Source organism: Apodemus sylvaticus, chromosome 1 (assembly GCF_947179515.1).
Source record: "Apodemus sylvaticus chromosome 1, mApoSyl1.1, whole genome shotgun sequence".
Classification (NCBI taxonomy): Eukaryota; Metazoa; Chordata; class Mammalia; order Rodentia; family Muridae; genus Apodemus; species Apodemus sylvaticus.
This window is the reverse complement of record NC_067472.1, coordinates 106,083,269-106,110,414: the sequence shown is the minus strand read 5'-3', so window position 1 is coordinate 106,110,414 and position 27,146 is coordinate 106,083,269. Positions and strand designations below refer to the sequence as shown.

Genomic DNA, 27,146 nt, shown 5'->3' with positions numbered 1-27,146 from the left:
ATAAACAATGGAGGAAAAAATGAAAAATACCACTATCTTCCCTTTGAAGGTTGGCAAAAGGGTTCCATTTGTTGTAACAAGATGTTATAGAAAATATAATTTTATTTCTAAAATACTAAATCAATTCAGAGACATTTCCAAGGCTTTTGGTTATCAGTTGAGAACTCTGCAGAAGGTTGAGTCAATCGGTTTTCTCCTCGTCATAGCTGCTGGGACACACGTTGTCCTTTAAGGAAGGTCACAGGCCACAGCTACAGGAAGGGCTGTCAGTCCTCAGTCATCCCATGGGGTGATTCTGGGTTTTCCGCAGGAGGAGAAACCCTTCTCTGGAAGCTGAGCTCTTTACCCAGGTTGGCCCGCACTCAATGTTAAATAAGCAACTGATAAGAGGGCACAACGTTCTGGCCATTCCGGCTTACCTCAGCAGTCAGGAGAGGCCACCCCAGCAGGCTTGCGCCACAGCTAATCTCCCTCTTGTACCTTTTGCTCGGCTGCCCTGATCCTCTAAAGTGAGGGGCAGTGAATAGGAAGCACCTTGCCAGACTCAGCCCACTGCCTGCTTTGTGGGCGGCACCTAACCTAAAGTGCTAGCATGGTTGACTGAGTTGTTCACGGGCTGAGTCCATTTTTTCTATGTAGTCAGCATTTCTTCACCATGTATATTCATTTTCCATGCTGTGGTGTTACATAAGGACATTTTCATGCAAGTACATCCCATTCAAGAGCATACTCTCTCCGCTCCTAATTTTCCCTCCTCCACCTTTAGTCCTCTTAGTTCCTCTAGACAGTTTCAGTTCGACCTTCACGTCATAAATACACACAAGGTTTTATTCACAAACGAGAGAAACCTTTCTCTCACCCTTGCCTAAGACTGACTGACGGTGATTGATCACCTTTCCACAAATGATGTTATTTCATTCTTCTGTATAGCTGGGGGTAGGGGGTGGGGGGAAGTCCATTAGGTATCTATACACCACATTCTCTTATCTGTTCCTCTGCTGTTAGACATTTGGGTTAGTTTTGTAACTAAGGTAATAAAAACACTGTATGATCATGACATGCTAATTAGGAGTCCCTTTGATAAACACCTAGAGCAGACACAACTAGGTCATACAGATTTTTTAGTTTAAGTAACCTCTGCAATGACTTGAGTAATGGTTGGATTAGTTTCTCACTAACAATAGAGAAGGGTTTCTTTTGCAACCATTATATGATGTGTGTATAGGTATGGATCCACACATTATATGTATATATTTGTGTATATGTATGCTCTGTGTGACCATACCCACAGACACCAGAAGAAGATGGAATTGCAAGACTTTCAATTTCTGATATCTACTGAGAGTGAACATGTTTTTGTATGTCTATTGGCCATTTCGTGTTTCACCTTCTGAGAACTATTCATAATTACTGTATTGATTAGCTGGTTGATTTCTTGTCCTGGTTAGCTTTGTCAATATCACACAGCCTACAGTCATGTAAAGAAGGCCTCATTGGAAGAACCGCATAGATCAAATTAGCCTGGGGTCTCGTCTGTGGAGGACTGTTTTGATTGTTAATTAATGTGGGCAGACCCTGCCCGCTGCGGACCAGGCAGTAACATCACTAGACAGGTAATCCTGAGCTATACAAGAAAACTAGCTAGGCCTAAGCCTGAGAGCCAGCCAGCCAGCAGCGCTCCCCTTATGGGATCGGCTTCAAGTCCCTGCCCAGACTTCCCTGTGATGTTTGTTTTTCCACAACAGTAAGGAAACCAGAACATTTCCGTTTTTAAATGTTCTTTCTAGATATTAATTTTGTTAGAAACATAGCTAGTAAAGATTCTGTTCCACTCTTTGGACTGTCTCCTCACAGAACGATCTCATTGTGCAGCTTTTAGATTGCAGTTTGGTGAGTTCTCTCTCATTTGTCCATAGCTGGCATCACTTCCTGACTGGGTTCCACTCACAACGGCCTTTCCCGTGCCTGCATCTTGACTGGTTTCTCCACTTTAGATCTTACATTAAGGTCTTTGGCCCACCTGGAGTTGGTCTTGTACAGAGCTAGAGATAGGGGTCTGGTTTCATTTTTTTACATGTGGGTATGCAGTATTACCAGCACCATTTGATGAAAATGCACTTTCTTCCATTGGGGGGGGCATTTTTCCTATAAATAAGATAGCTGTAGTAGCACAAATTAGCACCTGGCTCTTCTGATCCATTGATCTGGGGTTCTGTGCCAGTAATGTGTTCTTGGCTACTATGGCTCTATGGTATAATTTGAAACTGGCATGATTTTTTTCTTTTTTTTTTTTCTCAGCACTGCTTTGATTATCCAAAGTAATCTTTGGATATGTTTCTACAAACATTTTAGGATTTTTTTCTGTGAAAATGACATTAAACTTTGATGGGAGTGCATCAAATCTTTAAATTTGTTAATATAACAATGTCACAATATTCATTGTTATAATCTGCAAGCATAGCTCTTCAATCTCTTTCTTCAATGATCTGGCATTTTCATTGTAAAGGTCTTTCACTTTTTGGTTAGGTTTATCCCAAGGGCTTTCCCAGATGTGTGTGGGCGGGGTCAGAAAGGACAACTGCAAATGGAATTGTTTTCCTGTTTTCTTTCTTAGCATGTTTGTTGATAGGTACATAATGCTTTTTAAATTTTTATATGGTAATTTTGTATGCCAGCACTGTTCAGGAAGTGTTTATAGGAAAGCTCAGTTTTCTTCTGTATATGAAATTGTATCATCTACTTTTCCTTTCCTATTTGTTTCCCTTTTGTTTCATCATGTTGCTCCAGTTAAGTTGTCAAGTAGTCTATTCTATACACGTAGGGAAGGAGACGGGACTCATCTACTGAAGATTTTAGTGGAAGTGCCGTGTTTCCCACTTAGTGTAATAGTGAATGGGGCATGGGGTTTGTCACACACACAGAGACACCGTCATGGTTAGACATGCTCCTACTTGTCTTTTCGGGATTTTTTTTTTAACCATTAAAGAATGCTGGATTTTATCAAAAGCCTTTTGTTCATCTACACAGATGACACTGATTTCCGTCTTTTGGTTTGCATGTTGAATCATTCCTGCATCTGTGGATTGAAGCCGACTTCAGATGGTAAATGGCCTTTTGATGTGTTGGTTTGCAAGCATTTTAATAACGTTTGCACATATGTCCATCAGTGAGATTGGTTTATAATTTTTGTTGTGACTGTGCCTGGGTTACCAGAACTTTGGGTTACTTAAAAGGTGGTCACAGACACCACCAGAATATCAGGAGACAGTCTCGTCATGTAGCCCTGGCTGACCTGTAACATGCTATGTAGACCAGGCTGGTCACCTTCCTGTTTTCCTAGTGCTGGGTGCCACATTTGGCTTTATTATCAGGTTTACAAACTTTGTTGATTCTTAAAGTGGTACAGACATCAGAAAAGATCTAAACATGTATATCTATCTATCTTTAGCTGAGTTAAGACTATTCTATTTAATAACAGAGTACATGGTCAGTGAGGACGGGTATACTTTTATAAAAAATCAGTATTACTGTAAGATTGGTGGCTTTCCTGTGGACTCTGTTGTGGAGACAAGACTTGGGCATAATCAGGTGAGAATGGAGACAAAATGCAGTTAGTGAAAGAGGTCTTCACAGGCTAAGTGATTCAAAGAGAGACTGCATGTTCTTCTATCCCCTGATGATCTAAAGCAAAAAGTTTTTGAAATATATATGTGCATTAGTTTGTATTAGTTTGGGTTCTCTAGAGTCACAGAATGTATGGGCAGTCTCTATATAGTTAGGGAATTTGTTGATGACTTACAGTCTATAGTCCAACTCCCCAACAATGGTCAACAGCAACTGTGGATGGAAATACAAGGATCTAGCAGTTGCTCAGTCCCAAGAGGCAAGCAGGCAAGGAAGAGTGAGTAAATCTTCCTTCTTCCAATGTCCTTATATAGATCTCCAGCAGAGGGTGTAGCCCAGATTAAAGGCTGTAGGTCTCCAGCAGAGGGTGTGGCCCAGATTAAAGGCTGTAGGTCTCCATTAGAGGGTGAGGCCCAGATTAAAGGTGTGTGCCTCCATGCCTTTAATCCCAGATGATCTTGAACTCGGAGATCTCCTTGTCTTAATCTTCTAGAATTCATAGCCACTGTGCTTCAAGATCTCCATGCCAAGATTCAGGTCAGAAACTTATATCTCTGAGCCTCCAGATTGGAATCATAATTGAGCTTTCCAATTCTAGATGTAGTTCATTCCAGATATAGTCAAGCTGACAACCAGGAATAGCCGCTACAATATGAAAGTACTATAAGCATCAATACTGCTAATTACATTTGGCTGCAGCCATGTTGTCTCTCCTGGGAAAGGAGCATGAACGTTCTGTGAATGGCTCCTGAGGCAAGGCCCCTTGGAGCTTTTCTCCCATTTGGCAAGGACCAGTGGGAATGATAACCAGAGCAACTGCATCAATCCTTCAGAGACGGAGTCATGACTTCAAAAGGTTATTCAAAGGTTCAGTAAAGGAGTGACTGACTAAGACGTTTAAGGGATCCCTTACTGGATGGTCTCAAAATTGATAGGAATATATGAGGAAAAAGGAAGGGGCTTGGCAATGTCAGCTGCTTCTTCTGAGGACCTGGGCATGCCAATACATTGAAGAGAAGGACCTAGAGGGCCAGTCTATGTACCTGTGGAGGCCAGTGGTTGACAGCACATGTCTTCCTCCATCTCTATGTACCCTGACTTTTGAGACCAGGGCTTTTACTACACCAGAGTCTGCTAATTCGGCCAGACTGGCTGGGCCAGCAAGATGCTAGCCTCTGCCTTATTTTTCTTCCCAACACAAGGGTTAGATGTAACTCACCACGCATGGCTTCTGTGTGAGCTTGGGGATCCAAGCTCACATGCCACTGCTTACACAGCGAGCATTTTACCCACCTGGTCATCTCCCCACCCTGGCTTTTAGGCTGGCTGGCCAGCATGCTAGAGATCCCCCTGTATCCACTTTGCCAGCACTGGGATTTCAACTGTACCACCTGGCTTCTTTTTCCATGCATTCTCAAGGCCAAACTCAGGATCCTGGGTTTGCATGGCGAGCACTTTATTAAATGAGCCACCTTCTCAGCCCTGCACTGTTACTTTTACAGAAAGGGTGGGGCAGCATTAGAAGCTCAAGGAACTCTAACTTACCGAAGGATTATAGGAAGACTTATAGGCTTACAGAGCCCAAGCCTTCAACATCCCGCCAGTGTGCTCTCACTGTGTAGTGAGACAGGACAACATTCCTGACGCTCTCCAGACGCTTTCATACAGGGGATATAATGTGGGATATGAGACTTAGAATTGACTCCTGAAAGTGCCCAGTTCTCTGACCAAGTTGAGAAAATGCTAGAAGAGATACTTTTTTGTTTTTTGGTCTTTGTAAGAACATAACATCTGGAGCCAGATTACTTAGATTTAAGTTTCCGTTCTAGAACCATCTGGTGGACTGTCAGCTTTTCCTGCCTTAGCTTCCTTGTGTGTGAGGACAAGAGTGCCTGCCCTTACAACTGCTGTGGGTGCCCAGAAAGCCAATGCACGTGACGTGCCCAGAGTTAAGTGTCGCATGTCTAGAACTAAGTGTCTGGCTCCGGGTTCTCACAGGCCTGCGGACAGTGAGCCAGCCTGGAAGGGACTCCACTCAAGTAAAGTACTCGCCGTGCTGTTCATTCTTTCAAGACTAGTACTCCATATTTTCACATCTCCCTTCATTTATTGAAAAAAATTTTAGAAAATGGCAGTTAATAAAGGGCACAAACAAATCAACAGGAACACACGAGTGGAAAACAGAGAATATAAAACTAAAAATGCCACTGGCTTCTTTAATTGGTTAAGAGCACAAAATGTAACAGGCAGGTCTATTTTAAACAAATTAAAAAGCTATTTTGTATTTTTTTTTAAAAAATAATTCTCCCCAAGTCAAATATATATATACACCCACAAAAATGGTGTGTAAAGGAAAGCTGTCATACTTAAGAAGTTGTATCCTGGATTTAAGGAAATAGTTGCTGATGCAGGGGTCAACACAAAGTCAGCAACAAGTTAGCAATACCCACTCCCCAAGACAGGGCCTGCTCTACAGCCCAGGCTGGCCTCAAACTCAACCCACCTTCCTCGGCCTTCCAAGTGCTGGGATACTAGGTGAACACTACTACACCCCAGCAAGGTTAGTAGTTCATAAGAACTGAGCATTCAAACATTGCATGGCACAAAGCTATACTGTATAAAGTACTATTAAGCACAAAGGAAAAGTATGCTTAGCTTTTACAAAAATGCTTCTTAAGGAAAACAACAGAAAACCATTCAGCAGACCAAGGAGGCTACAGCTAGCCAAAGATACAACTTTGCATATCTGTACTAGGAAATTCTATTTATCCAGGGTGGATTAAACAGAGGCATCTTTAACATTTCTTACTTGACCAAGATTAAGTGTTCTGTCTCTTCCCCTACCCACAGTAATTCATAAGATCCAGCAGAAGGAGAGCTTTCAGAATTGGCTATTTTATTTTTCTTTCTGTGGCGAGACTGTCGTGGAGCCTGGATATCTCAGGTTCATATGCATCCATGACCAGTGTCCCGCTGTGGTCAAAGAACTTAGCAATGGACTTGGTGAACTCGGCTTCCCGCTGCTGCTTTGTCCTCCCACTGATGAAGGTCAACTTCAGGGTATATTTGTCATCAAACCTAAGCATCAGGACGAAGAGAACAAATCAAAAACCAAACAGACAGGGAAACTGAGGAGCTCTTAGGGTGGGAGACAATAAGGGAACACGTGATAGCAGAACAGGGGTACTGGGGGGAGGGGGGAGCAGCAGAAGGGACAGAAGGGACGCAGGCAGCTGGGGATGAAGGACCAATGAACACACATATCAAATACCCAGTAAATGCACCACTCGGAGGGCTAACTGTAACAACAAAGGGACTCAAGCAGAACACCTCCTCAGCAAGTGTTTCTGAAGTAGAGATAAGCGAGAGGCAATGCTGACATAGGGACTACCCCACCATACTCTCACCAAGAATGAGAGAGGGGAGAGAGAGAGAGAGAGAGAGAGAGAGAGAGAGAGAGAGAGAGAGAGAGAGAGAGAGAGACAGACAGAGACAGAGACAGAGACAGACAGAGAGACAGAGAGACAGAGAAACAGAGAGAGACAGACAGGCAGACCGAGACAGACCGACCAACCGACCCCATTCACAGGTCTAACTGCTCTGAAGATACTGATTCTGATGTCTCCTTACAAATACCAATTTCCCTTCCCTTCCCTGGTTTAACTGCTGAGCCCTAATGAAGATGAGAACACCAGGCTATCCAAGAAAAGTGTTCCATGTGGAGGGACCAGGAAGAACAGAGGCCCTGAGGTGGGAACATGCCCAGGGCATCTGAAGAACATAGAAAGAACAGCAGAGAAGGGTGTATCTGCTCATGTGCGTGGAGTGCATCCCACATACAGAAGGCCTGCCAAGCTGTCCCCAGAACTTAGCCTGTTTTCTGAACAGTTTACAGATCACTTGCTTTCCCACTCTACTGGTGATGACTTCAAGCAGAGAGAGAAACTCCCCGGGGTCCTCCAGAAGTGAGAGTGCGACATTAGCGCTGGAGACTAGAGGAACACTGGAGTCCATACAATCTGGACTTGTAAGGAATGAAACTGCCACTTCCCCAGACAGGAAAGCTAGGGACACACTAGGCAGAACCATGGGGAACAGAGGCAGCCCTGGACAGATTAGATCTGAGATGCCCATTAGGTCCAGTATCAGACAGGAAGCAGGATATAGCTACAGTTCCTAGAAAGGGTCTAGGATAAACATGTCGATTTGGAGATTTTTCTATGGGCAACCTGTGTCTTCTGGCTATAGGCAGCTCTCTCAATGAAAGAAAAATGAGAAGTGTTCAGATGAAGAGTAAGCGATGGAGATTTGTAGGTGGCCAACAATACCTTGGAGGCCACCACTATAGCTAAGGCTTGGGTCGTTTCAATCATTCACATAATTTTTGTCATTTATTTTTAATCTCTTCTGTGTGCTTGGTTGCTCTGCCTGCACGTATGTCTACGTACTATTTGAGTGCCTGGTGCCTATGGAGGCCACATAAAGGCCCTGGAGTCCCGGGGCTGGACTGTGAGCCGCCTCTGAGTGCTGAGGGTCAACCCCAGGTCCTCTGGAAGAAGAGACAGTTCTTTTAACCAATTAACCACCTCTTTAACTCCAATGCAAAAAGCTTTTTGACACGGTCATGCTGACAGGTTTATACTTCAGAAGAACAATTCAAAGGCTTTCCCGCCTGAGTGGGAGCCTGGGCAAAGTCTGAGCATGGCGAGCGACAGTCTGGGGTTGCCCACTGCCACCTCACAGCACATGACCTGGCAGCTGTAGGACAGCACACTCAGGCTCTGTCCTACTACCCCACCATGAGGGACAGCTAGCACGCAAGCCTCTCTACCGACATGGCAGCTGGTAAAAAACAGTAAGGAGTGTGCAAATGCAGTACTCTGACACACTTCTAGTGGAATGGAAAACAGACTGTCAATTCAAACAATTAAAGTAACTACGTGATCCAGGAATTTGCTTCTAGGTACCTTACCCAAGAGAAATGAAAATAGATCCATACAAATATATAGGCCCTATCATTCATAAAATCCAAAAAGTAGGAATAATCCAAATGTCCATCAACTGAAAAAAGGTTAACAAAATACAGTGATCTGTGCAATGGACTATCACTCAACCACATTAAGTATCACAGTACATATACTCTGGTATATGCTACAACAGAGGTGAACTCTGGGAACCTTATAGACTTTGTTGGGAAAACAGTGTCTTCCAGACTTGGCAAGTCCACTGCATCGGGGACTCCAGCCCCTGCAGCTGCCTGTATAAGCTGTACATGATCGAGCCAGTCAATATGGCAGCCCAGGGGGAGCTCATGAAGCCCCACTGCTAGCTGAGAGGAATGGCTGTGGGTGGAGTCTGTTGTTTTCAGGGGTGTGGCCTCCTCGGCTGCCCCAGCTCCAGGGGGCAGCCCTACAGCAGGCAGCACTAACTGGACTCAGTGGCTTATGAAGAGGTTATGAAGTGGAGAGGGGAATTCTCAGAGGTGATGGAGAAGTTGAGGGAGAACAGCAGCAACAAATATCACATACTTACAACAAATATTACATACTTTCAACAAATATTACATACTTACAACAAATATCACATATTTACACGAAACGAGACCCAGATACAAGTTTGAAAGATTTGAAGTAGAAACAGAAAAACGTTATGCTAAGTAAAAGAAGCCACTATCATCCTAGTCACACGTGTGTCCATAAAAGAGACACTTTCCATGGAGAGCAGAAGGGTGATTAGTTGGGTCACAATAAACAAGCAAATGGGAGCTAAGCACTGGGGGTCCAGGTTTCAATTTGAGGTGAAGAAAATGTTTTATGACTGTGGTCATAGGCACAACTATAAATACATTAGGAGTCAATTGGATGAATGGGATGGTAGGTGAGGGCTTCTCGACAAAGCTTTAAAAACAAGGCAGATGAGATGACAGTGTCTGCCAGTCAGTCCTCGGATCCACAGAAGAGACTGACTCCCATAAAGGAGCCTCTGACCTCCATACTTGTATAGACCATGACACATGTGCATACAAGCCTGCCTGCCTCTCTCCCTCTCTCCATCCCCTCCTCTCACACACACACAAACACACACACACACATACACCACTACCACCACCACCACCAATAACAATAAAACAAGCTGGATGAAAATAATGAAATCAATGTTGCTGGATTCTAGAATTATGCCACTCTGTTTTAGTGGCCTGGCAAGAAGTAGACTTCTCTAATGGTTGACGCCAAAGGGCCTGACAGGAGACAGCAGAACTCAGCTGTCGAAGTCTCCTCTTCTTCCGACCCCACAGACTGCCCAGAAGGGGTTGGCACTGACACTACTGACCTTCAATGAGAGTAACCATGGTGTGATGGCCTGTACATGCCACAAAGTGCATCCTGGAGTTTTAGTTAATGGCCAGGAGCCTGAAATCTGTGCACGATTTAGAATTCTTACTCTACTACCCCTGAGCTCAGTCAATTTAACCTTTCGGACCATGTTCCTATCTGGAAATGTGTTCTAAGGTTTAAATGAGGTAATGACTTTAGCATAATACTATGGTGGTTGAGTGAGAATGTCCCTCCCAGGCCATTTGAACACTCAGGTCTCCAGATGGTGGTACTATTTGAGGAGGTTTAGGGGACATGGTCTTGTTGGATAAAATATGCCACTAAGGATGGACTCTTAGAGCTTAAAGACTTGCACCGTTTCTAGTTTTGCTGTTTTGTATTTGTGGCTCAAGACATGAACTCTCTCTCAGCTTGCTCCTCCAGCCACCACTGACCCTGTTGTCACTCACTGCCTCCCTGCTCTGATGGCAGTAGAAACATAAAAGCCCAAATAAACCCTTCCTTCTGTAAGTTGCCTAGGTGTTGGTGTCTTATCAAAGCAGTAAAAACGAGACTTATGCCTAAGATACAAGAATCATGTGTATTTGCTATAATTGACATTTGACATTTTATCTGCCTAACAATTCTATGGAGTTATTTTTTTTTAACTCAATAAGCTTGACTTTACATAATTTACCAAAAGCCATGAATTATAAACAAACACACTGAAACATGGATTCAGGTCTGTGTACCACGTGTGTATGAACACGTGTGTACTGCCACAGAAGAGAAAGACTGGACCGTGGCTGAGCTGTACAGAGCACCACTCCAGAGATGCTTGAACACATTCAAATGAAGTCAGAAGACACAGATGCTAACTAAACAGAGGACCCTCAAAGATGACTAACCTCACAACTTGGATCTATTTTAAAAAGATCTATGTTATGTGTATATGTGTTCGCCTGCACGAGTTTGTGTATAACGTACATATAAAAGACAAAAGACCTCTCCTTCCCACATTAAAAACAAACAAACAAACAAACAACAACAAAAACAGAAGAGGATGTTGGATCCCTTGGAACTCAAGTTACAGTTAGTTGTGAGCCACTGTGGACACTAGAAATCAAACCCAGGTCCTCTATAAGAACAATAAGCACTTTTAACCTCTGAGTCATCCTTCCACCCCAACCTTTGACCTTTGCTAACTGGCCACAAGGAAAAAGACAATCATTCCTCAGTCCTCCAAAGTATAAACTATAAAGAAATTTTGAACTGCTATGCTAGGAAAACCTACAAGCTCATTCCGTCTCCTTTCATTTTGCACGACTAGCATTATGCTCTGGGTAGAGCAGATACAGTGCATTGGGAATCACGACAATGCCCAGAGCAAACACAGCACCAGTCCTTAAGCATCTCTAAGAACTAAGGATGGGCATTACCTTTTGAGGCTGGAGGACAGCTGCCAAATATCATCAGGATCCATTCCTGTAGGGTCTTTTCTGTGGGCCACAAGGAAGATGCTCTTCTCTTTATATGAGGTATAAATGGTCAGAATCCCCATCATCACAAAATAGGTTCAAACAATGTTAAGAAAAAATACACAAATATGCAAATACAACACAAAGTAACAACAAATGACACACAAGAGCCACAAAAATTTTCTTGACCATTATAAATAATTTTATCTTACCACCAAAGCACTGAAAACTTAATCTTTACCCTTGTATTTATATACCTAAAAAAAGCAAGGCTCTCTATGGTTAGTTCTCTAGACACCTCAAAAAGGAGATAAACGGTACAGGACAACTTTGTTATAACTTGTGCTTATGTCTCAATTAAAAAAAAAAAAAAAAAAAAAAAACAACCAAAAAACAAAAAACAAAAAGGACCAGAGGCTGGAGAGATGGCGCAGTAATTCAGATACTGGCAGCTCTTACAGGGAGCCTGGGTTTGAATCCCACCACCCATACAGCAGCTAAGTGCATTCTATAGCTCCAGTTCCAAGACATCTGATACCTTCTTCTGTTTTCCTTGGGCACCAGGCTTCAATGTGCCACAGACACACATGCAGGCAAAATACCCATATACGTAAACGTTTTTTTAAAAAAATAAAAATAAATTTTAAAAAAAGGAAAGAAAGAAAAGCTGGGCATGGTGTCACATACCTTTAATTTCAGCACTTCAAAGGCAAAAGCAGGTGGATCTCTAATTTTGAGGCAAGCCTGGTCTACGAAGTAAGATCCAGGATAGCCAGGGCTACAGAGAAACCCTGTCTCAAAAAACAAAACAGACAACTCCATCCCCAAAATATCTACCACAGTGGATTTGACTATATTGAGCCAGTGTCAAAATGTCTTCAGATTAGTCTTCTGTGGGAGCAGACATGCTTGACATACATGTGTCATGCAGACACATGACTATACTGGTTTAACTCTTTTCAACTGCTAACATGTTGTATGGAGTGTCATTCAAATTTTTTCAACCAAAGAGGCAGGAAGTATAGTGCAAAGGATATGAACAGTTTTGGGTTTGCATTTCAGCATTTAATAAATTTCTTCCCCAGCTATCCTCATGTCTACAGTGAGGGAAATTCTGAACTTTTAGAACTGCCGTGAATTGTACAGTGGTACACACCTATAATTTCAACACTTGGGAGGCTAAGTCAGGACTACTGCAAGTTTAAGGCTAGTGTACTGAGATTCTACCTCAAACAAACAAGAATTGTCATGGCATTTCTATATATAACCATGTAGCATACAGTAGTTATTTATAACGGTAGTCACTAGCACTATATAGAGAACATGAACTTAGGACCATGATTTGCTTTATACACATATAACTGAAATACTATCAAAGTGGTTCTTTTGGAGATGGTGTATAATAAGGCTGCTGTCATTGTTTTGAGAATGGTCTCTAGAACTTATGGTATATTCTTTTAGATTGCTTCAACAATAAAAACTTCAAACTAGGATAATTAATCCAACTGAAGAGTCAAAGATTACTTGTTGACAAGTCCAGGAACCATCTACTTGCATAAAACTATTTTTAATCAGGTACTTTATTAAGATGGCTTGCTACTTGCCTTTGAAACTGTATTTTAAAATTAGGTATATATGTGTATGTGTGTCCACGTAAGGTACGTGTACATTAGTGTGAATACCTGTGGAAGCCCAAAGAGTGTGTCAGGTCCCTTGGAGCTGCAATTACAGATGGCTAGATGCCATCTGACATGGGTTCTGGGAATAAAACTCCAGTCTACTGCAAGCACACCAAGAATTCTTAACTCCTGCACTCTCTCCAACCTCAGGAAGGTAATGTCTTTATACAGAATTAGTTAATGGCATAGTTCTACAGAGCAAGGTGAATTTATGGCTGTACTTTTCTAGATTTTACATTTATTTATTTGGGGGCAACATATGCATGAAAGTACGTCAAGGTATGTGCAGGAGTCGGTTCTCTGCCTTCACTCCGCATACCAGCAAATGCCTTCACCTTCAGAGCCATCTTGACGAACCTCCCAAAATGCATTATATTTTTTAAGTTATAGTGTAAAACAGTTATATACAGATAAACTAAGGGACATAAACTAGGAGTGGGGGACTACAAAGAAATCATTACTACAAATGCATATGAATTTTGCAATTAAGATTATAATAAAAGTTCTTTGCATTGTACATCGTAAGAAATAATATGTTTATCATAAAAAGGAGAGGCAAAATTTAACTCACAATAGGATTTTGTAACTATGAATTAAAAATGCATGTAATACACTAAACTTCCAAACACTATAGATTAATTAGCCTAGCCTACCTTGAATGCGCTCAGAACATTTACATCAGCTAACAATTGGGCAAATTCATCTAATAAAAGCTTACTACATAATAGCATGCTATCTGATACAATTTATTGAGTTTTATATTGAAAATGAAAATGAAAACCACAACGGTTGTGTGAATATTCTTTCATACCATTATAAAGTAGAGAAATCTTAAGCTAAACTCTTGAATTTGGGGACTATATTATACATCAAGTATACTACAATCTCATAATTTTTTTCTTTTACAGTTGTGTGGGGTATATGCATGTGTATATGTTCACCTGTATGTACATGTATGTATGTACATGTATGTATGTATGTATGCATGTATGGGTACAAAGAGACATGTGTGTATGGAAGCCAGGGGCTGGCACTAAGCATCATTCTATTCCACTCTCCACCTGATTTTCTGAGACAGGGTCTCCCACTGAAGCCCTGGAGCTCACTGCTGCAGGAAGCCTGGCTGGCTGGCTGGCTGGGAGGCCCTGGGATCCTTACCTTCATCTCCTCAGCACTGCCATTACAAACCTGTGATACTATGTCCAGCTTTTCCTGTGGGTGTTGGGCTTCTAAACCCAGGCCTCTGTGCTGTGTAGTAAACATCTTAACCACTGGATTATCTCCCTGTCCTCTTTTTAGGTTTTTTTTTTCCCCAGTTTTTAAATGACACAAGGTTTTGCCAGGTAGCCCTAGCTGGCCTGAAATTCATAAATCATCCTGACTCAGCCTTCTGAGAGCTGGAATCAAGTGTATGCGACCATGCCTGAGTCCCATTCATTTTTGCAATTCTCAATGGCTATTACTTACTTTTTTTTTTCCTCTAGCACAAGATCACAAAACACCTTGATTTCAAATTCATGTTGTGTAGCCCCAGAAGGGGTCTTCAATAGCACACAGGGCCAACCCCACAGCTCATGCTCAGGACCTCCCTGGCCAGCTCTTCAGCTTCAAAGAAAAATAGGAAACAATTTGAATTTCTATAATCCAAAGCTTTTCTACTAATAGTCTAGAATAAATGGATTAAAGCAGCCAGTCTAATAGAAAACTCTAACAGGTTAAAAGAGCTGAACCTCACTACCATTGTGTGACAGGAGTTTTAGTGTTCCTATTAGTTAATAACTAGTTAATTAGTTAAATACTAATCAGTTAGCAACTAAGTACATTATAGAAAGAGTAGCCTTATTAAATACAAACTACCAATGATGCAACATGAATTTATAGGCCCAATTTTAATGTTAATTCTATCTAACAATAGCAAACTCTAAAACCAAAGCTTTTACATTTCAAAAGCAAAGATGACTTAATGGCAGATATTTTTGAATTGTTACAAAAAAGCAAACTATAGCACTGAAAAGGATATGATATGACGCACAAAGCCAAGACTGGCTTGGACTCCGGAAAGGGATGCATGTAATCCCAAATCAAAGCCACTATGGCGAAGAAGCAGGAGATGGTGCAGATTGTGAGGCGGCCGTCAATGAGACCGAAGTTCTCCACATACTTGTACTTTTCCAGGAGCACCTGGTGAGGAGGAGGATGTACGGTCAGCACCGTGCTTCCTTCTATGGCTGGCATTGCTGCTTCCCATCTAAAGTCATGGGATGAGCACAGTTCTCTTCATCTAGCACCTTACCACTACACATAGAAGACTCAACCCCTCTCTAAAAAATACTCCCCTGAAAAAAAAAAACAAAACTACTTATCAAGTCCTTAGTTTTATAATTCTTGACTTTTCCCATAGGATACAGCTAACATTTTGTCTCTTTGCAATTGGGCTCACCACAGATGAACGTTCTGTCTTCCCAAGTCTCTGTGCTCTAAGTTATTTAATTTCAGAACAAGGAGTTACCAATTTTCTTGATATCCCAACATTCGTGTTATAACCCATTTCCTCCTACTTATTCTGTGGTAATTTTAGAAGACCCCTTTGGCTCATTTTCTAACCTGAAAACTATGGTCATTCCAAGTAAGAGAAGAAAGTGGAGACACATCCACAGGCCAAGAGCACACACTCGGGTTCTCACAAGCAGTACCTTTTTGGCGGAATCATCCAGAGAGTTTTTCACAGCTGATCCATCCCACTTATCAATTTTTACAGGTTTATCATCAATCTTCCACTGCAAAACAAACAGAAAAGTTGTGCATCAAAAACCATGGCACCTAACAAAGTAGGATGAGCTACTTCCTTCAGGTTGCTAAGTCTGTGAACACTTGTCCTTTGTCTTCTGACAGGAAGGTCAAGTACTACACTCAGTCGGGTGTATGGACGCTCATAAGGACGGTGCAAGTCTCCATGCAGAAAATGCAAATCCTACAAGCCTAGAACCAGAACACATGCGTGTGCTATGTGAACTCATATAACCTGCCTCCCTTTAACCTACAGATGAATACAAAAAAAAAAACCTGCCTTTGTTCATGCTAACATTTTATAAGCACAAAATTCATAAAATACAGATAAAACAATTTATGGACACTAACAAAGAGGAAAAGTCTTCTTTAGCATATCATTGTCTGTGAACAATTTGTATACTTTATTAGCATATAGTAACTTTAAGACAGCAAACTCAGTACAATCTGTTAAAAGTATCAATCTTCCTATTATAAAGCAGGTGTCCCAGTCTGCTTTCTGCTGCTGTGAGAGAGTAATAGCCAACAACTCTGCTTGGAAACCAGGGCTAGCATGCAGCTCAGACGCAGTGCTTGCCCAGTGTGCATGAGGCCCTGGTTACATCACTAACAGGTAATTCAATTCAAATTCATTTGGCTTGAGGAATGGATTCTTCTATTGAAAGACAGGAAACATTTCTATTTTATCAACCTTTTAAAAAAAAGCTATGATTCTATACACTAATACACAAATAAGAAAACATGAAGTCTGTTCAGAGGAAAAAAATGTAAATGAAATGTTAGGTATGTATGTGAAGAAATGGTCTGTATTTATGTGCTTGCGAGCATGTATCCGGCATGTATGTGTGCACATTTGCAGGTCCCCTAGAAATGGAGTCACAGGTAGTTGGGAGTCACTTGATACAGTGCAGGAACACAACTCGGATTTTCTGCCAGAACAGCAAATATTCCTAACCACTGAACCATCTCTCCAGCCCCTAAATTAGTTATATTTAAAGCCATTATAAAGTAAACCTTTTATCATCAGTGTCTTAGAAAAACAAAATTTTTAATTATTCATGGAAGTATTTTATAATATTGATTCTCACAACCTGCCAACCTACTAAGCAAACATGACACCTAATTTTAAAAATTATGTATTGAGCTAAGAAGGACAGCCTTTTTCTTTTATCCAAACAGCTAGATCATATGTATTCAGTCAAATATATTCTACTTAAATAAGCTCAAATAATTTGAAGAGCTAAGCCTAGAACAAGGTTTGGACTATCTGTGAAATGATTAAGTCATTTTGAAAACTTTGTCATTCCAAAAGAGGAAGAAGAAAAAAACCATAAATTCCCATAGACCGGTGAGCACAGACAATTCAGAACTGGAACTTGTCTCTACAATCTCCTCGTGGTTTTCAGGATAAAATGCAGAGCCAGCATTGAATGCTGAATAACCTTCAGCTCTAACTCTACTGCCTGGTGCCCAGAATCTTCAGCAGAGAGAACAGGAACTCTTCAGTGAGTTACAAGAACCAAAGGGAAGGCTTTAATTTGGTTTCTGAAGACAGGGAACATCATTCTACTTTATATGCATGTAGCCTTAGCCCTCTCTGCTACAGCAGAGAAAGAGCTGGGCAAGCAGGGACTGACATTAGGTATCTATTTTTGTGGTCATCATTCTCAAAAACTGCTCATCTAAAATGTATGTAAATCACACCCCTCTGTTGTTACACAGGCATCGTTTGCCCTCCCCCCCTTCCTAAACTAAACAACAAAGGGCAATAGTGGGGAATAAAAGACAAAGCAGGGGCCAAGGAGATCGGTGAGCTCTGAACTCATTGAGATCCTCTCTCAGATGTAACCAGAGCTCAGCAGACAGAGGTAAATGGCTCTCTCTGTTTGAGGAAGTCAGTCTGGTTTCCATAGTTCCAGGCCAGCCAAAGTTACAAAGACTGTCTCAAAAACAAACGTGGTGGAGATCAACTAAAAAAATTCCCAATATCAGCTTCTGACCTACCTACCTACCTACCTACCTACCTACACACACACACACACACACACACACACACACACACACACACACACACGAACATGGGGGGGAGGGCAAAAAGGCAAGTTTGCTTCACATGGAACCTCACAGGATAAGTTATAATGAAGGGTAACATGTGGAAAGGAATTAAGGTAGGTAGGTCTTCCTGGGGACTGCCACCCTTAATTAGGAGGGCACATTTTTCCAGGTTTGTCTTTGCCTGCTATCTGGCATCTTGGTTATTACACAGTTCCCTACATTGATATAAAACATCCCCTACATGCTAAAAGTAGTTTCATGTGTCTAAGCTAGGACCCATGCCAAACACCTTTCCTTCCAGGAGTCTGACACAGACCAGGCATAAGGTACCCATTCACGCAGCCCTAGGGAAAACCACTGTGTGCCTAATGAGGCTCCCTGCTAGACACACCACCATCTATGTGCTGTCACAACTCTCCCTACTCAGGGGATGTCTTGTGGGGCTCTGTTGGCAGCGGACTCTAGTCTACTTGTGGTTTCCTCTGCACTCTATCTCATAAGCAGCATCATATGCCTAGTCTCATGGTTTATCTAATAGGTCACCAATCTTAGGGAACTCTCCTGACACATTTTTCTGCTCCTACTGCAATTTTTAAATAGTCATAGTAGGCACTTGATATTAGTATTAGCTTAAGTGGATCAGATCATAACTGAGTTTATATTATATCATTCACTGGCAGACCCATTCCTATTCACGGAGGAATCACTACAGCTACCAGAAACCACTTTTCTATCAACAGAGAAACAGGACACGCTTGCCCCGGAGACATTTTGGAGTACACTAATGACCAGTTCACAGAAAAAGGGTACTTGATTTTCATGGACCACAGAAGATTTTCACTTGTGATTTTCCACTGTGGAAAGTTCTACAAAGACAGTTCACTGCAAGCGTGGCATTGGGAATCTCACTTCTCAAAACCTCAAATGGAGGTTTTTTAATACACCTTCATTTTGATGAATATGTAAACAATATAGGAAGTCATTTTTTAGAATTAACTTATGTGGGGACTCCAGCCTCTGTTCCCTGTGCATCTTCTGGCATTAAGGGCTGGGCATGGGTCAACACAGGAAAACATTCTTGGTCATCAGGGCACGCTAAGCAAACAGTCTTCAGAACAGCACAGCGGTGGGAACACTTTCTCTTACTTAAGAGTGGGAGCAGATGTCATGTGGTGACATGAGAACCACAGTAGACAGCTTCAGAGTCCCTTAGCCTGATCCAAAGGACTCCTCCACTTACTCTGAGATGGACACCAGGCGTGACAGCGCTGCATCAAGGAAGGACCCACTCTGATTTAGAAATAAATTACAAAGTTTCTCTCTTTTCTTTTGTCTACTCCAGTTCAGAAAGCAGATAAAAGCTGCCAAGGCAGGAGAGTTAGCAGTGGGGATGAGGCACATGGCTAAGGAACCGTAACCTAGGACTGCTTACAAGGCTAAAGGTAAACTCGGTTCTGAGCAGGAAATGGGTAAGATTTTAAGTGGGTGATATCAACTACCTTTATGTGTTGGCTAGTTTTGTTTTTGAAAATCATCTCAGTCAAATCTGCAGATGATCTCAAAGGTAATACCAGGACATGTATAATATATAATTATACAGTACTACTAAGTTAGACAGGGCCTTTAAGTGCAGAACCTGAATGTTCAACATTGCATCAACAAGGGCATGGGAAGTGAGCTCTGATGGTGTGAATGGAACTGGATGGACCTAGTAACAAACTAGTGAGAAGTAACATGACAGAAAGAGATGAGATAGGGTTCCACCTACCACAACTAGGGCTCTTAGGTGACTTGTCTGAACCATCATGCCATTTCCCAAGGGAAGGAACACAGGAGGAAAAAGGACGGATCCTCCTTTGTGTACACTAGGTTTGAGATGTTTAAGCTCTATAGCTGTATTTTACCTTTGACTCCAGAATTTTCTAAGTAGTAATAAGGAGATAACAGAAACTGATACTCAGAAGCTGTGATGACCGCTTGGGTTTAAGTACATACCCACCCTCAACTTCCACAAATACCATTTAGCAAGATCAGGACTAACAAGTGCAGAAATAAAGGGGAAATGCTAATCCGGGAAGAAAATGATGTGTATCTTGAAAATGCAGTTGTTTAATTCAGATACAATCTGAAATCCCACAGCATCACCAAGGTAAGATTCCAGTGTGAACACACTGAACATTCAATTTCAAGTGTTTTTTTTTTTTTAAGGGCCAAGAAATACTGTAATAGAGATTATTGGTATACGAGTCCTTATTAGTGGTTGCATTTATGAGTTAGTTGAACATTAGAAATTACCATGTGTCAACTAAATTATGAACATGCACATTAATGGCGATTCCAGAGAAACTGACAAAAGAAATTTCCCCCACTGCTTTCTCTGTGGTCCCAAACTGTATCAGCAGCTTGGCCCCTTGATTCAGGAAGCCTACATTACTGCAGTTCTGTGAAGACAGCTTCAGTTCATGGACACTATAGCTTAAATATCCCACAAATGGTGTCAATACATCTGAGAGCTAAGGCTGCAACCAGCTTAGGGTGAAACTTCCATGATTAAAAAGATGAGGATGCAGGACATAGTTCAGCCTGGCACGCAGGAAGCCCTAGGTTCAATCCTCAGCACCACATAAAGCAGTGCATGTCTAATCCCAGCACTTGGGAGGCTAGGGGCCAACCTAGAACACAGAGAACACAGAAAAGCCTTCCCACAAACAACAAAGTCAGGTACTCCTCGTTAGTCTTAGTGCTCTGGAAGGCATAGGCACACAAAGCAACTTGAGTTCAAGGCCAGGCTGGTCACACAATGAGTTCTAGAATTCCAGGCCAGCTACCATTACGTAGTGAGACTCTCAACAAGCACAAACAACAAAGACCCCGAGAAACAAGCCGTGAGATGAGTTCTTATCCTATGGCTATGGTGGACCATGCATTTAAACACTGCATGCGACCAGCCGAGAAACTGCAACTACACTATAAATTGCTTTCTGGGTCCTCTGTGGGAAATTAAAGTGGGATCCCTAACGTGCAAACAGTTTTGACAGTTCCTCAGAAAGCCAAGGTGTCAGAACATAGTCCAGTGTGAGGTTTCTGAGGGCTTATAAGAAGACAAGACATGGATGGGTCTTGTGACCTGAGTTTCTTCAGAACACAGACTTGTTCCTGGAATGTAATTTGTGGTCCTCACAGGTATAGTGGGAAGGGACGAGCTCACCTCAGCTGTTTTTAACCACACGAGGCTGCTCTTGTGATTGCGCATGTACTCAGGTGACTCTTCTTAAGCCTCAGAGAGTAAACTGTCTGGTCTGATCTCTGAATAAAGCTATTTATTGCATGAGACTTTAGACATTTTAGGTTACTCACCCAGGTTTACACTGCTAACCTCAGCAGTACACACCAAGGGAGCCTGTTAATCCTAGCACTCAGAAGACTGAGGCAAGACCATACCTGTTCCAGGCCAGCCTGGGCTAGAGAGACCACATATCAAAAATTAGCCCGGCAGTAGTGGTGCACTCCTGTAATCCCAACACTCTGGGAGGCAGAGGCAGGCGGATTTCTGAGTTTGAGGCCAGCCTGGTCTACAGAGTGAGTTCCAGGACAGCCAGGGCTATACAGAGAAACCCTGTCTCGAAAAACCAGGAAAAAAAAAGAATCAATTAAAATATCAACAGTTACCATATGACCCAGCAATTCCATTCCTAAGTACATAGCCCAAATAACTAAAAATGTCCACCCAGTGGACAACTGTGTTTAGAGTAGGTGTCACACAGCCAAAAGGTCCATGATACAAATATTAACTGATAAATGGAAAAATAAAATGTGTTATATCAGTATCCATTGGAGGAAGAGCTTCAGTAGGTAAAGCACTGGTCACACAAACGTGAAGACCTAAATTTGGAGTCTCAGAAGGCACGTGTGAAAATGGACTTCGTTGTGAATATTTGTGTAACATTTATAACGCCCATGCTCCCGAGAGGGGAGAGGTAGAGACAGATGACCTCTTACAAAGCAGAGGGTGAGGATACCAGAGCTTGGCCTCTCTATCCACACACATGCCACGGCACACACATCACACGCAGACATAACAGACATGTTAAAATGGTGCTGATGAGGAAATTTAGGGATATAAAATAAAGTTTGACATATAAAATAAAGTTTTAACATAAAACATGTGAACTAGTCGGGCTATGGTGATGCACGCCTTTAATCATAGCACTTGGGAGGCAGAGGCAGAAGGATATCTTGAGTTTGAGGCCAACATGGTCTACAGAGTGAGTTCTAAGAAAGCCAGGGCTAAACAGAGAAACCCTGTCTCAAAACAACCAAACCAAACCAACAGAACATGTGTGAACTTTGAAAACATGTTACATGAAAGAAGCTAGTCACAATAGTCCATGTATGCATATTTCATTTATATAAAATGTCTACAACAGACACATTCAGACAGAAACTAGACTTCTTGCTAACTTACAAGCGTGAAAGTCTCCATTTGAGCCTCCTCACTGAAAAAAAAAAAAAGCTCTTTGGTGGCCTGGAGCTAAGAATAAGGCCTTGGGCCTTGGACCACTAATGGGTATGGGGTTGGGGGGAACTTACAAAACCTTCCTGAAATCATATACCAATGTCAAAAAAACCCACATGGGACAGTAAAACTTGTATATTAGTTTCAGTTTTTAAAAATATACTATTAAGATGAACGGGTAACAAAGAATATATGAAAGTCTGAACAGCCAGGCCTCAATACTACAAAATCTTATTCCAATCTGGGACATACGTAAATCTATTGTTTTTAACTAAAACTGAGGAAATCTGATATGAACAGTTTTCACACATGTAGTAAAAATGTTTATTTACCTAAGGCAGTCAAAACCCAGAAAGGAGGAAAAACAGGAAGTGCTCACCCACAGTTATTAGCCCTACATTACAAGATCAGAAAATGAGTTACAAAGAAATTTGATAACTGGTCCAAGAATACACAGCTGGCGAGGAGAGTGCCAGAATTCAAAGCAAGGCTGTCCCCAGATCTACGTTTTCAACTAAGATACAGAAGACATGTTCTAAAGTCAGGTTGAGAATCCAACCACAAGACAGAATCCAGGTAATGAGGTTAAAAACGACTGGATAATAATTTACCAAAAATAAACAAACAAACAAATACCATACCATACTATAACAAATTTCAACAGCCCAAACAAACTGGGAAACAGCTATTCTTTATAGCTGCCACACAGAAAAACGATCTGAAAGATTTGAGGCAAAAACAACTTAGTGCAGTGAACTAAGTCACTTCAAGATGGAAGATTAGGTCTGCAAACCTATTTTTAAAAATCAGGAAGTATGTGCTGCTTTGTTCTTAAAGCTGGTTTCGGAGGAGCAGCCGTTCACACAGTACAGAGCAGGAAGCACCTTCACACACCAGGTTGCACTTCCTCACAGCAAATGAACTATAGGTGCAGAACTAACACCCTCCTCCAGGCCCAAAGGCGGGAAGGAAAGAAGAGAAAAACAAAAGTCAGGAAGAAGGGTCTACTAAAGGCAACATTCTCATGTGAACAACCGATGTCCTCATTCCGGACCGTTCTGTCACTCAGGACAAGTCTCCATGCTCTCCACCTCAGCAGTCAGTTTGAGACACTTCAAAGCAGCATCCTCTACAGCTCTTCCTAAGACTGGGACGGCATGCCGGGCAGTGGTGGCGCCCGCCCTTTAATCCCAGCACTTGGGAGGCAGAGGCAGGTGAATTTCTGAGTTCAAAGCCAGTCTGGTCTATAGAGTGAGTTCCAGGACAGCCAGAGCTATATAGAGAAACCCTGTCTCAAAAAACTAAAAAGACTGGGCTGGCATTTTTCTCAGCTAAATTCAGGGCTGTAAGCACTCACTCTGCGATGATCAGTGTAGAGAAACCCTCACAGGAAACTAGAAACATTCAAATGAGCAGGACACGGCACCACAGGTGCACCAGCTTCGAGAGGAACTCAGAGAGGGAACAATCTTCAAAGTCAGGAGAAAGGAAGTTTTCCAGGGAAAAGGACCTTAAACAGCTCTTGACCATTTTCACTCTTCTGTCTTTCATTTCTTGATTGAATATGAGGTTGGGGAGGTATGGTGGAACATGCCTGTAATCACACATTAGGCAGGCAGAGGCAGAAAGACCCTTAGTTTCAAGATCAACCTGGATTACACAGCAAGGCCTTATATCAACAAAACAAAATGAGAATCTTCCAAATGTTCCTCTGTGAGAATATTTTACCTTTCTGATATCCCAGATGGGGATCTCATCACCTTGTTTTTATACAGGCCTTTAAAACAAACATTGCCAGTATTATCTAACTTAATCTTTATAACAAGCCTATAATGAGAATACCTACAATGTTTGTGGTAAAGAAATCAAGTTCAGTAATTAGCAATCATCCAGGGCTTTTTATGCTACACTAGAACCCAAACTTACCCTTCTAAGAAATCCTATATACTAGTGTAGAGCCTTATTGTGTCTCGTTCCATGAACTATGTAAATTACCTTCCTCAAGTCACTTTATATAGTCTCAAAAGACTTTACATCCCACTCCTAAGTAACCTCCAGTTTAACTCTACCTTTCATTAAGTTTACTTAGACCCTTCTAGTAAGCCTACTAAGAAATCTTAAGCACTATCACATTCTGTGTATCTTCCCTCAAGAAAGACTTGAGGACCAGAGAGATGGCTCAAGGCTTACAACCCGAGTTTGGTCCCTGGATCCTGCACAAAGCCAGTTCCAGGAGAGCTTAGCTACACAGCAAGACCCTGTCTTGAATCTAAGGACCCTCAAAAAGAAAGAACTGGGGATGTGGATCAGTGGTGGAGCACTGCCTACCATGTAGGAAGCTACACAAATGCTGGATGACCAGGTATCCATTTCTTAAGTCCTAGCCATCTGTTTGGCACAGAGGAGCAAGAGAGCATTTCAATTAGAATGTTTCAAGAAAAATGGTTTACTATATTAAAGCACCATGCTTCACCCCCATCACATCAGCTGGGAATGCCAACACTGGAAAGGGGACAGAAGGTATACCAGGCTAAACCCCTCGTTCTGCAGATGAGTAAGGAGATGAAGAGAACAGGTACATTTAGGACACAGAGCTAGAGGCAGAACTAATATTAGAACTAATACTGTTTTTCACTGTTTCTTCCAAGTTGCTGTGCAAGGGGCAAGATGGTCAATCCAGAAGCAGCTTTCCTACCCCTGCCTCTTCCCTTTAAGCCTTTAAGGAAAAGGATGTGAAATTTTTTAATAATTGTGTAGGCAAAGTGGAAAGTAGCCAGCTGGTACAGACAGAAAAGGACTCGCAAGGGAAGAAGAGAGAGAAAGGCAGGGAACCTAAGAGGGAAAAAGAATCTTCAGGCTTCCTATCAGACCAGCAAGGGAAGTCAACATACGAATAGTTCATTATTTGACATATCATGGGGGGAAAAAAACGCCTAAAAACTTTAGTAAGAGGGCCAAGAAACTCTTTGGACTCTGTAGTAACACGCGAGGATGATGGTAGAAGGGTTTGGGGAATATCAACTTCGAGGAGATTCTTTCAATTTCTTTAGTTCAGTTTTCCACGTTGGAGAAATGGGCATTTTCAAGAGTGGCCCTCCTAGCTCAACAGAAACGTGATCATTATGGTGAAATATTGCCATAATTACGAGAAGGTGCGGTGGTGGTTAGGCACCAGCAACACTTGCGAAAAGAGATGACTAAAAGGAAGGATTGTTTTTCAACGTGTAGAGAGGGCAAGTTACAAGTGTGCGTTGGTGTGCTACAGAGGAGCGCTCAAGGAGTCGCAGAAAATAAGGGGGGCGGGGATGGGAAGGTGGGCTTACCACCTCCTGGGCATTCCCCGGGCTCTAGACTGTCCCCAGGACTGAGCTCCTCACCTTATCCAACAAACCACTGCGGCTGCTGCTTGTCCCACAGCTGGGGCCGCCGCCAGCCCCACTACTGCCTCCGCCACCGCCGCTTCTCCCGCCTTGCGACGCCGACGCCGCCATCTTGTCTCCCTCCGTGTCTCCCTCCCATACGACTTGTCCGAAGCCGATTGGCTGAAGCTGTTCATGTGATGCGCAACTAAGAGCCCATGGGGATCCGTAGTTCAGTGTGCTGACGAGGGCTGAAAGTGACCGCAGGGCTTGACGGGACTTGTAGTTAGAATCTGCCGTCGCCGGTTGCCTCCTACGTTGCTAGCTACATCGTCGCGGTTACTAAGGAGTGGGTGGGGAAGGCTGTGGCAAGCGCCACCGTGGAGCGACTCCGAGATTCCCGTGAGGCTCGCAGGCGTGCACTCCGCCTGAGAGGGACATCGCCTCCGCGGACTCTTCGGAGGCGGAAACGACGCCGAAGGCAGGTGTGGCTGGAAACTTAAGCTTGCTCGAGTTACGAGTCTTTCCAGCCCCAGATGTTGTGTCCTAAGAAGGGAGGTAGAGCCTGCTCTTCACTCTTTTCTATCCCTGATGGTAGAACATTAGCTCGATTATTCTCTCCGAAGTGACTATCATCTTAGCTGTTAGTAATGTTTCCTGTAGAACTATCATTTATTGAGTGCCTACTGTGTGCCAGGCAGTGTGCCCTACATGCACTTATGTCCACCCGTTCTGTGTCAGTCTCAGAATAATTCTGTTTAGACAAGAAAAGGAATTTACCACAAGCCAGAACACACTTACAGCCAGCTTTTTAGTTTTTTAACTTAAAATTATGTTTCCAGTTTGACAATGTGACTTTTTATAAATATTGAGAAAAACATTGAACACCAATGAAACTTGACACTGAATGAAACTAAGGCATATAAGGAAAATAAATCTGGTTGCTAATCTAGAGGCATGGGATATCCTATAGTAATATCACTTTATGCCATATTATATTGGATTATTTAGTTTTTATACCTATATATTTTCTATATGTGTACAGATGATCGACCAGATACTGAATTCACTAGACATTTTGTTTTGTTTTTCTGAAACAGGGTCTCACCATAAGGCCTGGCTGTCCTGAAACTCACTGTGTAGACAGATTGGCTTCAAACTCCCAGAGATCCACCTGCCTCTGCCTCCTTAGTGCTGGAACCAAAGGCGTATACTGCCATGCCCAGCCTCTGAATTGCTTAGCATGTACTCGGTCCTGTTCTAGACACTTAGCATACACCTCTGAATGAAAGAGACAAAATGTTCTTGGCAAAGCTGTGTTCACATGATCACTA

General features: G+C 42.3%; 2 protein-coding genes across 2 annotated transcripts in view; one reads left to right on the top strand and one right to left on the bottom strand.

Moving 5' to 3' along the window:
* Positions 1-5,814: 5,814 nt before the first annotated feature.
* Positions 5,815-25,981, bottom strand: Spcs2 (signal peptidase complex subunit 2). The gene is made up of 5 exons (XM_052157757.1): positions 25,831-25,981; positions 15,789-15,872; positions 15,117-15,276; positions 11,378-11,513; positions 5,815-6,702 (listed from the first exon to the last, which is right to left on the bottom strand). The coding sequence occupies exons 1-5, from the start codon at positions 25,942-25,944 to the stop codon at positions 6,516-6,518; spliced, it is 681 nt and encodes a 226-aa protein (XP_052013717.1). The 5' UTR covers positions 25,945-25,981; the 3' UTR covers positions 5,815-6,515.
* Positions 25,982-26,067: 86 nt separating this feature from the next.
* Xrra1 (X-ray radiation resistance associated 1) overlaps positions 26,068-27,146 on the top strand; it is a 64,402-nt gene continuing 63,323 nt past the window's right edge. The window contains exon 1 of the mRNA XM_052157722.1: positions 26,068-26,297. The gene's annotated coding sequence lies outside the window, so the exon portion shown is untranslated. The remainder of the gene's footprint in view (positions 26,298-27,146) is intronic.

Coding starts and splice junctions, on each gene's coding strand:
- Spcs2 (XM_052157757.1), bottom strand. CDS start 25,944: ATGGCGGCGTCGGCGTCGCAAGGCGGGAGAAGCGGCGGTGGCGGAGGC. Junction 15,277..15,788: donor TGGATGATTCCGCCAAAAAG/GTACTGCTTGTG, acceptor CCTCCTCACCAG/GTGCTCCTGGAAAAGTACAA. Junction 11,514..15,116: donor CTTGGCTTTGTGCGTCATAT/CATATCCTTTTC, acceptor ACATTGTTTGAA/CCTATTTTGTGATGATGGGG.